Source organism: Dryas octopetala, chromosome 1 (assembly GCF_963921425.1).
Source record: "Dryas octopetala chromosome 1, drDryOcto1.1, whole genome shotgun sequence".
NCBI lineage: Eukaryota > Viridiplantae > Streptophyta > Magnoliopsida > Rosales > Rosaceae > Dryas > Dryas octopetala.
In genome coordinates this window covers 17,576,018-17,587,932 of record NC_141366.1, presented here as the reverse complement: position 1 = coordinate 17,587,932, position 11,915 = coordinate 17,576,018, and the positions used below count along the sequence as shown (strand labels likewise).

The window sequence follows — 11,915 nt, the reverse complement described above, 5'->3', positions numbered from 1 at the left end:
GGTTCACACATAAGAAGAAGAAAAATTGAGCATTTCTAGTACGCGAAAACAATGGAGTGGGCATTTCTAAATTATTAACAATGCCCATTCTTTTCTAGTTTTCTTACAATATGTCGACTTCATAGGACCTCAAGACCCTCGTACACTTGGACCCCAGTCGCCTTAGATTGAGAATGTGGGATCCGAGGCCCATTGATCCCAAATTCGAAATCTAACAGTTCCGGAAAATAGAAACTTTGGACCCAAGTCCACAATCCCCGATTCCCCATACCCGGAACTCTCAACATTGAGAAAGGATTTATCCAAGCAACTACTTGGTTTGAGAAATGTACTCATTTTATGTGTGGACGCTTCGGGGCAGACCATAAGGTTGGTTAGTCTGGATACTTAAATTGAGCGATGTGAAATATGTACGTACATCCACTCGACCTGAAAATTGGCAATAGATGAAGAAATCTAATACTTCGTAGACTTTTATACAATGCCCAAGACCAACGGCATCCCCAGCTCAAAATGGAAGTGTCCATTGACAATGACCTATGCAGTGGCATGTGGCTGTAATTTCCATCTTAAATATAAGGTATGTGCCATGTAAACTTAATTTTGTCTTCTTTTATGGCGTACGTTTGCAAAGCCTACTTAATTTCCCTATACTCTGTTGGAAGATGAAGATGACTCATTGAGAAATAGTCCTTTTAACTACTACAGGTTCAGATTAATATTCTTGATGCTATGTGCTAATTAGACATTGTTAGAAATTACCAAGATCTAGAAATTAACAAGAAAAGAAGCTTTATGGAACTATAGAGCAGCAGTGGATGACGAAATTAAATAATTTTGTTGATGAGCACAAATTGCAGATAGCTAGGCAGGGAATTAAAAAAGATCGAGCAAATTAATGGTAGGGAAGTTGGTTGCATTTTGAGTGATTACATTCAAATAGCTTCTTCCAACAACTGTTTAGAAGTGTGCATCAACTCAGGACTCAGCCTAACCATAAGAGTAGAAAACTCCATCTCATCCAAGCAGCCATCCCCATCCAAATCACCTTCTCTGAGCATGCACCTCAACTCCTCATCGCTCATCCCCTGCAACCCTAGAAGGGCCGAGTTCCTCTTCAAGCTCTCCAACGTGATCACGCCTTTCTCCGCGTCCATCAGCAGCCGGAACCCGTTGCTCAGCTCTTTCATGAACCCTTCGGCTCCCAACTTCTCCACCATCTTCGGAAAGAAGTCTTCGAACACAACGCCACTCTTCGACGCCATTGCTAGCAAGCTAACAAGAACTAATATTGTTATGTGGAAAGATGGATGGATAGCTTAGTGGCCTAACTATCAACATTTATATATGCATAGGATACAAGGAAATGGAAAATGTTTACAAAAGGGTCGCTTTTTGGTGACAACTGACAACGAAGGTTGCATGTTGTCGTTGTTGCTGTTGCCGGCATTAATATTGTTGCTTGTACTTTAATTTCAGAATTAAAGTTCTCTGCTTCCTCGAAGTTGCATGGGAAGCTACTTCAGTACCCGGCTGGCGTGAAAAGCTGATCTCTCTACTTGAAGGGCAGTTTAATTTACACAAACGCCCTTTTTCTCATGATATGTCGATTTTGTTCATTAAATAAAGAAATTAAAGCAACGTTTTCTTGCTTTGAGACCTCAATATCTCAATCTATCTCCCTCTAAATCATGACCTCAATGCATACAATATTTTTTCAAAATGACTAAAATGCCCATATCTATATATGTACTATAATTGATCCTATATATTATGGAATATGGACTATTAAAAAGTTGCAGACTATTAAAAAGTTGCAGATCACTAACCAAAAAAGATCGAGTTGAAAACCTAATTTATATAGATGTGTAGCAAATATATGCACGCAAAGAACATATGCTTATGGCACAAGGCCCGTATTTTTTTCTTTTTGAAAGAGACTTGAGACTCGAGAAGAGAGAGAGAGAGAATGAGAGTCGAACTTTTATCGTGAGTGTAGATCGAGATATATTTTACCATTAAAAATATATATGCGATATATTGTTGCATGCAATTAATTCTCATTCGTTTAACATGAAAATATAAGATAATCATCTAATTAGTAAATTAAAAAAAGAAATCATCTAAATTAGTGCATGACAGTGGAACTATCCCCAAATTGAGGAGAGAGAGGGATTCATGATATTTCCCCCTTGCATATAATTAATGCCTATAAGCCAAAGTATGATCTTATCAATTTGGCATCTTATGGTGTACGTAGCCATATTCATCTTTAGCTGCTAATGTATTAATTAATGTGCATTATGTATGTTACCTTGGACGGACTATAAATTGGAAAAGATCGATCAAGTGGACCCTTTGGTAGAAGAGCTGTACTAATATTCTTGTTTATATTTGTGGGCAAAAAATCAGGCACTGGTGAAACTTGTTTGGCCTCTGTTGTAACTTCTTCAGGAGCTTCTGAAAAGAAGATGCCAAATTTATGACCTGTGCATAAAGTTTGAGCGCATATGGTGTCTGGTCCCCTAATAATAGAAACCACGACCGCACTTTCCTGGAGCTTGCGCCTGGGCTGGGTTCCATGACCTCACCAGGCCCATAACTCCTCCAAACGCCGAAGTCCATTGTTACTCGATCTGCAAAGCGATGGACGACTTTTCTTGGCTTCTATGATTTTAATTTTTAAGTCTTTGAACACCCACTTTCCGAGAAAATTCCCAATGTCGATCAGTTTGGTACATTGTCCTTGTACGTTGATGCCAAATTAGAAGTGGTTGAGCGGTCAATGCCATGCCAAATCAGAAAGAATTAATGGTCAGACCTTTCAATATTCAAGTGACATATTACATATATGTCCAAATTATAAGGGTTGGTTTCACCTTCCAATGTCTAAAATAACAGTAGCAAACGAATGTTGTATCTTTCATGAAAAGTGTTGCTATTTGCACATCCTTTAAAAAAAAAAAAAAAAAAAACTCAAGGGAAAAGACCTTATACCTATCCTTTTTTTTTTGCACACCCTTTCTAAACAGAAAAAAAAAACACACACACACACAGATACACACCCATCCCCGACCACCTCCCTCCCCACCTCTCCTCTCTCCGGCACACACCCCATCCCCGACCACGCCGAGCAGCCTACCACCACCGGCGACCACCCTACCCCCTCCCTGCCCCTCTCTCCTCTCTCCCTTTCTCTCTCTTTCCCCACCCCCACACTTTCTTCTTTTTCTTCCCCCTACCCCGACCACCTCCTTCCCTCCCCCACCCCCACCCCCACCCCCACCCCCACCCCCACCCTCACCCTCACCCTCACCCTCACCTGACCCACCCCCTCTCTCCTACCCACTCCCCAACTGCTCCTCCAGCTAGCTCACCATCGCCGAAGAGAAGAAAACTTAAAAAAAAAAATTGCAGGTGGTTCAGCGAACCAGTGCCGAAACCACTAGTTTCGTTCGACAGGTACTCACCGAACAATCCTATTCTATTCGGCGGGTACCTGTCGAACGAAACTACCGGGTTCGACACTGGTCTGTCACCAGTCTAACGTCAGCAAAAAAAGGGTGTGCAATGCCCCACACCGGGTTCGACGCTGGTCATGAATGGAGATAGTCGCATTTTATAATACTGTTTTGTTGACGTCAGGCTCGTTAGACAGGTGTCATAACCCATTTACTGTTGACTCATGTCCCTTGGTGTGGGGCATTGCCTGAGGATTGGTGCATCATTCTTCCATGCTAGGGGTGCTGAGCATTGTGGTTGGCTACAAAAGAGCATAAACAGGAATGTTGAGCATTGGCTTACATTAGGTGTTTGCCCGAAGCCCAATCATTGGTTAGGACTCCGAGCATTGAATTCAAGTTTTAGATCACAAAACAGACTGTCGTTTGAGTCATGAGACTTGTCGTTTTGTTCGGTAAGAAGTAGGTACGAACAATCTAGAAAATAAGTACTCTCAAAGACCAATTTATATAGCCACTTGTGCCCAAATTACATTGAGGAGCGTATTACAAATTTACAATTAATTTTTTTTTGGCCAATAAATTTACAATTAATTTAACCATGCATATATTGTACTTTCTATCATCTACAACCCACAACAAACTGTAATTATGGGATATGACTTTTTTTTTTTTTTTAATGGAGTTATGAGATATGGCTTTATAAACAAAAACAAAGTTTTCACATTGAATATGTAGAGGAGCGCTCTAAAGTAAATTAATATAAAGCTAACCACTTTTTGGACCCACCATCTGAACAATTAATTTTATAATCCAAATTATCTATTTTTTAGGCATCACTTCAAAGATTATTATCGCAAAAAATCAACCAAATAAAAAACTATTTGGTTGTTTAACTGGAATCAAATAAATAGACGAACACTATGTTTTGATAAAAGCACATAAATGATTTTTATTATAATCAAATGACTAAAATACTTCTGATTTAGGAGATTTTTTACAAAAAGATGATCTTTGAAGTATATATGGTCTAAAAAAAGAACGGTTCGGATTATGAAATTACATAATGTAGTGAGTCCATAAATGTGGTTAACTTCATATTAACTTGCTAACCAGTTAGTTTTAGAGCATTTTTGTAAATTGTGTATGTGTAAAAGTCCAAAATTATGTGACAATGACATGGAGGATATTATTTCAATATGATGATTTTTTTGGGCCAAATTTCAATATGATGATTGATTATTAGGTTTTGAAATATAAAGGGAAATTAATTCATATGTTGATCGATTATTAGGTTTTGAAATATAAAGGAAAATGACAAACGTACTATCATATTTAGCGGGAATTTCCTGTAAGGATTTCTTGTCATGTATGGCGAATTGGCGATACCAAGGGGCAGCTTTGTACAATAGGCCACACAATTCCAAGTTTAGAGGATTTGGGTATTGATCGAAAAATCTGCCTTAGAAAATGATATACGAAAATGAGTATTGACTAATGAAAGTAGTATTTTTGTTTGCATGTATGCACTTGGTATTAGCCCCGGCCCTCTTCTTTTCATGACTATCTTGCGGTTGTTTAGTGGTTGGCAACTTGGCACTTTCATACACACCATTTCATCATGAGCCCAAAATATGAAAGACCCTGAAGCTATAATCTCCACTGGCAAATTGGCAATGTCTTCTAATTGGGATCCTTCAGCCCTATGAATCCAAACTCTGCTATGTTAGAAACAGGGATTAATTCTTTGGTCTGCAAGCTTGCCAAATTCAGTAATTAACCAATTCAAACCCAGTACGTAGATGAAATGGAAACAGTCAGATCTTCATTGGATTACCTGACGTGAATTCTGTGTATCTTGGTGATTTGATCTGGAAGATAATACCGGAGATGATGAAGGTTTCATACTTTGCAGAGTATGACATGTAGACACATGCAGACACACAACAAACTAGTGTTTTCACATCAATTCTTTGCAAGTGGGGGGTTATGGGACAAAAAATAAATCCATGAATCTTTCGATTCGTTTGGCTCTCACACTCAATTTCTTCAGAGCAGTCGATCTTAGACACTTTTCGGCTGGAGTAAAAACGTCCCTAACGGCCACTACAAATCATACCAAGTTGTCACTGGTACGAAGTGTTAGAGTAGATGTAGAAATATGGAGAACGACTTTGATGTAAGATTTGAATCGTTTTTTTAAAGTCATTTTTCCATATTTTTACATCTACTTTAACAATCTTAAAGTGTTATTTTCCCTCATTCAAACTAGTTTGCTAATAAATTCTTGGCAAATCACTTCAAGGATACAACAAAGTGTGGAATTTGTGATATAGCAAAATCAAAGAATTTCTTTAGAAAATTCTAGAAGGAAAGTATATGATTTGAAGAAAAGGAGGAGGGAGAGAGAGAGAGAGAGAGAGAGAGAGAGAGAGAGAGAGAGAGAGAGAGAGAGAGAGAGAGAGAGAGATATTGAAACCAATTAGATTTCTAATATATTTCAAACTACAGTAGTGCTAGACATTCCACATTTTTATACCATAATTTCATACCACCTTATGTGGCAACTTACATGACATTCATGCATTGGACACTAAAAAATAAAAACAAAAATTCAAAAAGAAAAAGAAAAAGAAAAAGAAAAAGAAAAACTTTGTCCAATAAAATAATGACACGTAAGATAGTATAAAAATATGGTATAAGAATGTGGTAAATATAGCATTATTCTTCAAACTATTGGCATATGTGAGTTTACAAGTGTCCAAATGATAAGACTCCCATTGAATTTAAACATAGGTGTCCAAATGATAAGGCACCATTCAGTTTAAATGTAAGTGTCTCAAACCAACTATTACGCACACACTTTTAAACCATATTTATATAATTATTACATATATATATACAGCAGGCTTCAGTTGCGGGATCCCGCATCCAGCCTATTTGCGGGAGAAGTTTGCTGGCCGTTGGATCTCATTAAAAGAGATCCAACAGTGGAGGCTTTAACCAAGAAATCTAACCCGCATAACCCACTTAACCCATCCCCCAACAGAGAAAACCCACACCTGAAGAAGAAAACCCACCCTTGCGCCCACGACCCAGCAACCGACCACCACCATCACCCAGCTCGCCGTCGACCCCCCCTTCCGACCTAAGCTTACCGGCGAACACACCAGGCGCCGGCCACCCTCCCGAGCTCACACTCTCCCCTCATTCTCTCTCTCGCCCCGTGTCTCTCTCTCTGCTCTCCCCCTCTGTGCGCAGCACCGGCCATCAACGCCGGCCTCCCCTCGCAGTCGCCACTCTCCGGTGACCTTCCCTCTGGCCGGCGACCTCGCCCAGCACTCCTCCAGCCAGCCCAGCCGCGCGCACAGAAAACCCAGAAAACCAGCAGTTTGGCTCGCCTTTGTCTCGTCGGATTCTGACCAATTTCCAGCGCCAATCACCTCCATTTTTGGTGAGATTTCTTCCTCTTCCTTTGGGCTTTTATTTTCCTAACTGATATTGATTAGATTCGAGTATATAGGAATTTGAAAATTTTGGGTTTTGAAGCCATTCGGGTTGTTCTTAAATTTTCGGACTAGAGGGCTATTTTGTTGATTTGAATAATAAATTCTATTCCTAGGAACCCCAATTGTGGTTTAAGATTGAAGGATTTGAGTGGGTTTGAGGAATTAGGCATTTCTTGGTTGAATTTAGAGTTGGGGCAGCCACCTTGGGTAGCACCCATAGTAACTCCGAACCCCCCACTGCCATTCGTGAAACTACGGATTATTTTGGGCATTTGTGCTTGGTATTGAAAGAGTTGCTGCATTGTTGGTTGCTGCATTGTTGGTTACTTTCTTATAAGTGTTTTTGTTTGGTTTTTCCTCTGCTTCTTACTCTGGATGCTATTTTGATATGGTGAAATAATTTCATGGTGCCAAAAGACTCTTTGTGATAGAGGTTAATGCTGAAAGTGAAAATGCATAGGCTTTCTTTGATTTGTTGATTGCTCATAGGCTTACCTTGTTCAAGTGTCTTTATGAATGGCTATGAAAATGCCCTGAGAACTTCTCTCCTCTATTGTGTCCCCTTGATGTTGCCAACGAATGGATTGAGAGAGAGGCAGAGATAGAGAAGAAAAATTTACCCCACTTTTTCAATCAGAATTTATTTATTTGTATAAATTGCTCCCTTGGCTCAATGCTCATTCTTCCTTTTTTGTTTCTCTGGTTACTTTCTGTTTCCTTGTTTGACGGTGATAAGAGAACACTTTAGCATAATAAGGGGAATTTTAATTGTAGAGGACCAAATAGAACAATCCAATTTATGTTGAAAAATCCTAATGAAGTCAGAATGCACTTGTAGGAAATTATTGAACTCATCAATTTTTTAAATCTGTCAAGTGTTCCCCAACTTAATTACTTCCAGCAACAGAATGATTGTTCTCATATTTAACTCTCAAATATATGCAATAAAAGCAAGTTTTGATGGAATTCTATTCTATCCTAAGAATTAAGCATTGGGATTCTAGTTCAAGCATGAAATGGCTTATATTTAGATACCTTACATTGATAAGCATCAAATAGCGTAGATTGGATATCGTACTTTGATTACTATCTTTTTCTCTCCCTAATTCTGTATCGTATTCAGTTTTAGCATTCACCACTTTTAAGTAGGTATGATTTACACATTAGCTGTGGTACTCCTTGCCTTAATACTTTGAGTACTAATTTCTTTTCTTTTCAAAGTGGTTGACTCACTCTCTCCCTCTCTCCCTCTCTCTCCAGGCACAAGAGCACAAGAGCGGAAGGCAGCCTCAAAGTGGTAATCAGTGAAATCCACAATGTCTAATCGTAGCGGAAGCAGTAGCAGTGAAGTTCAACATAGGCCAAGACAACAACAATGTGTGTGTGGCAGTGTTTTGGAGTTGAAAATGTCTAAAACAGATAGGAATCCAAACCGTCTGTTTTGGACATGCATGAATTGTGGGAAATTTATATGGGCTATTGAGAATTTAATTGATGACGTTCATGAATTAACAGTAAGATTTGATGTAATTGAGCAACAGCTTCGAACAATGAGAAATTTGATGTCATGAGACACTCCAGTTTTCCCACAACCATTACAGCGCCTACCATTTTCACGTCGCTTTCCTTTCGACTTTTCTTTTCCTTTCTTAAGTCTTTTTCCACTCCCTTTAAACTTAACTGGATCCGGCTCATTATAACTAGCATCACAAGTAACACTCGGTCTATTAGAAACTCCAACACAAGAGCCAGTACTACCAATGTTTAAGATGGCCTCAATCTGGTCACTAACAGAATCCATGGCCTCACAAAATATTTGTCTTGCCTCATCATTTAATATGGCCTTATCAATCACATATGAGTATCGGTGGAATAAAGTACTACGTTTTTCAAGCAATGATTTGTCAATATTTATCTCCACACCAGAGTTGTCCACCACAACATCATCTTTAGCAGATCTAGTCCATCTCCTCAAAATGTATTGATCCGGCAAGATATGGAGTTGACGTACCTTATGTAAAAATGATAAAATATGGCTGCATGGAATTCCTGCACAGTCGAACATCTGACAGCTACATGATGCAAAGTCCAGAGACTTGTCATACATAATCTCCCGAACTCTCCCACTATGATCATCCATGTAACTTTTATAAATGCAATTAGTGACACTCTCTCTGATAAGCTCTGTGTTATAGTTGTAACTCTCCCACAACTCATCTTGAAACTTATAAAAATATTTGCGCGTGTAAATGTCAGCCATTTGCTTTTCCATCTTAATAGGGCACTTAAGTCTAGGCTTCTCAGTGATATCAGTGTGATCTGCCATAACCTCCTTTTGACGCTGTCGTAAAAGTCCCCTATTGAATTGAATCATGAAGTCCACCAAAGAATTGGTCTTGGCCACATATCCCTTGAAGAATGAGTGCCCACTTTCTGCTCGTTGACTACTAGACATGTCAGCTCCGAAAACATGGTTTACATAGGCTGGCACCCATTTAAATCTAATTTCATATAGTGATTGCAGCCACTTATTTTCTTTTAACCCACTTTTTTCAAGAATATCCTTCCACCTTGAGTCAAACTCATCTCTAGTCTCTGATGTCCAAACACAACGTTTGATGTCATCCCAGTAATCAGTATATTTGACCGTGTCAAGTTTCTCGGAGAATTTATTTAGAATATGCCAGCTACAATATCTGTGATATGTGTTGGGGAGAGTTTCTCCAATTGCTTTTGTCATTGCTGGATCTTGATCAGTAATAATCATCTTAGGAGCATGACCTGGCATAACTTTCAAGAATTCTCTGAATAACCAATTGAATGAGTTTGTAGTCTCATCACTCAAGAATGCCCCAGATAAAATGATTGTCTGGCCATGATTGTTTACCCCCATCATTGGTGCGAATATCATCCCATACCTATTAGTGTTGTAGGTAGTGTCGAAGATAACCACATCACCATAGAAACCATATGCTTTTCTAGAATTTGCATCTGCCCAAAAACAATGAGTTATCTTCTGTTTGTCATCTGCTTTGATCTTGTAAGTGAATCCAGAATTTCTCTCTTGTTCCAACAGAAAATGGTCCCGTAACATGTTTCCATCATGCCCCTTCAACTCAGCACGCTTATCTCTGCGATAGTTGTACATATCTTGCATTGTACAACCAATGTTTTCAATTCCTCCTGATTGCACTCCAAAAATGTCAAATTGTCGATGAGGGGGTATGTTCACCATGCTTAGTTGTTCACTTAATGATTTTTGAGCACTTGAAAATCGACGACGAGACTTCATCAAGTGGCGTCTTCGTGGGCTTACCAAGGCATGGGTGTGAGCCTCATCAAAGATGGTGACTACAAATCCACCTACTTTCGACTTCACAATTATCAATCTCGCTTTACAACTTTCTCTTCCTACTCCACGACGCCTTTTTTCGGTACCTTTCAATTCTTTTGGGCCTTCTCCCTCTTTATTGCACACAAACTTCTTCCTTGTGATCTCATTATCCTTCCCCTTCTTAGTTGAGTGACTTCGAATGTCAAATCCAACATTCTGTGCATATCTAGTGTAATAGTGTTCAGCTTCTTCAACTGTCTGAAATTGTTGACCTTTGAATGGCTTCAACTCATTGTTTTCTTCATCATTGGCATTACTTTCCAATGAATTTCCTTCTGACTCACTTTCCAATGGAGCTACCATCTCATTAGCTTCTACAGCTACCATCTCATTAGCTTCTGCCATCACTGCACCTGCATTTTGAAAACCCCAAATTCTAAGAATAAAAGCCCAAATAAATTGAATACATGGAGCTATCCAATCCATCTAGTGTTCATGATTTCAGATTCATATAATTTAGAAACATTATAGAATTGTACAAGACAATTCAGCAACCAACAAGACTAACCAAATAAATAAATTCTGATTGAAAAAGTGGGGTAAATTTTTCTTCTCTATCTCTGCCTCTCTCTCAATCCATTCGTTGGCAACATCAAGGGGACACAATAGAGGAGAGAAGTTCTCAGGGCATTTTCATAGCCATTCATAAAGACACTTGAACAAGGTAAGCCTATGAGCAATCAACAAATCAAAGAAAGCCTATGCATTTTCACTTTCAGCATTAACCTCTATCACAAAGTCTTTTGGCACCATGAAATTATTTCACCATATCAAAATAGCATCCAGAGTAAGAAGCAGAGGAAAAACCAAACAAAAACACTTATAAGAAAGTAACCAACAATGCAGCAACCAACAATGCAGCAACTCTTTCAATACCAAGCACAAATGCCCAAAATAATCCGTAGTTTCACGAATGGCAGTGGGGGGTTCGGAGTTACTATGGGTGCTACCCAAGGTGGCTGCCCCAACTCTAAATTCAACCAAGAAATGCCTAATTCCTCAAACCCACTCAAATCCTTCAATCTTAAACCACAATTGGGGTTCCTAGGAATAGAATTTATTATTCAAATCAACAAAATAGCCCTCTAGTCCGAAAATTTAAGAACAACCCGAATGGCTTCAAAACCCAAAATTTTCAAATTCCTATATACTCGAATCTAATCAATAACAGTTAGGAAAATAAAAGCCCAAAGGAAGAGGAAGAAATCTCACCAAAAATGGAGGTGATTGGCGCTGGAAATTGGTCAGAATCCGACGAGACAAAGGCGAGCCAAACTGCTGGTTTTCTGGGTTTTCTGTGCGCGCGGCTGGGCTGGCTGGAGGAGTGCTGGGCGAGGTCGCCGGCCAGAGGGAAGGTCACCGGAGAGTGGCGACTGCGAGGGGAGGCCGGCGTTGATGGCCGGTGCTGCGCACAGAGGGGGAGAGCAGAGAGAGAGACACGGGGCGAGAGAGAGAATGAGGGGAGAGTGTGAGCTCGGGAGGGTGGCCGGCGCCTGGTGTGTTCGCCGGTAAGCTTAGGTCGGAAGGGGGGGTCGACGGCGAGCTGGGTGA

General features: G+C 39.7%; 1 protein-coding gene and 1 pseudogene across 1 annotated transcript; both read right to left on the bottom strand.

The window, feature by feature from the left end:
- Nucleotides 1–828: 828 nt before the first annotated feature.
- LOC147298702 (calcium-binding protein KRP1 pseudogene) lies at nucleotides 829–1,290 on the bottom strand (annotated as a pseudogene).
- Nucleotides 1,291–8,471: 7,181 nt separating this feature from the next.
- On the bottom strand, nucleotides 8,472–10,709 carry LOC147298701 (protein FAR1-RELATED SEQUENCE 5-like). Its single transcript, XM_086227407.1, has one exon. It carries the CDS (start codon nucleotides 10,707–10,709, stop codon nucleotides 8,472–8,474), a length of 2,238 nt encoding a protein of 745 aa, XP_086083533.1.
- Nucleotides 10,710–11,915: the final 1,206 nt, after the last annotated feature.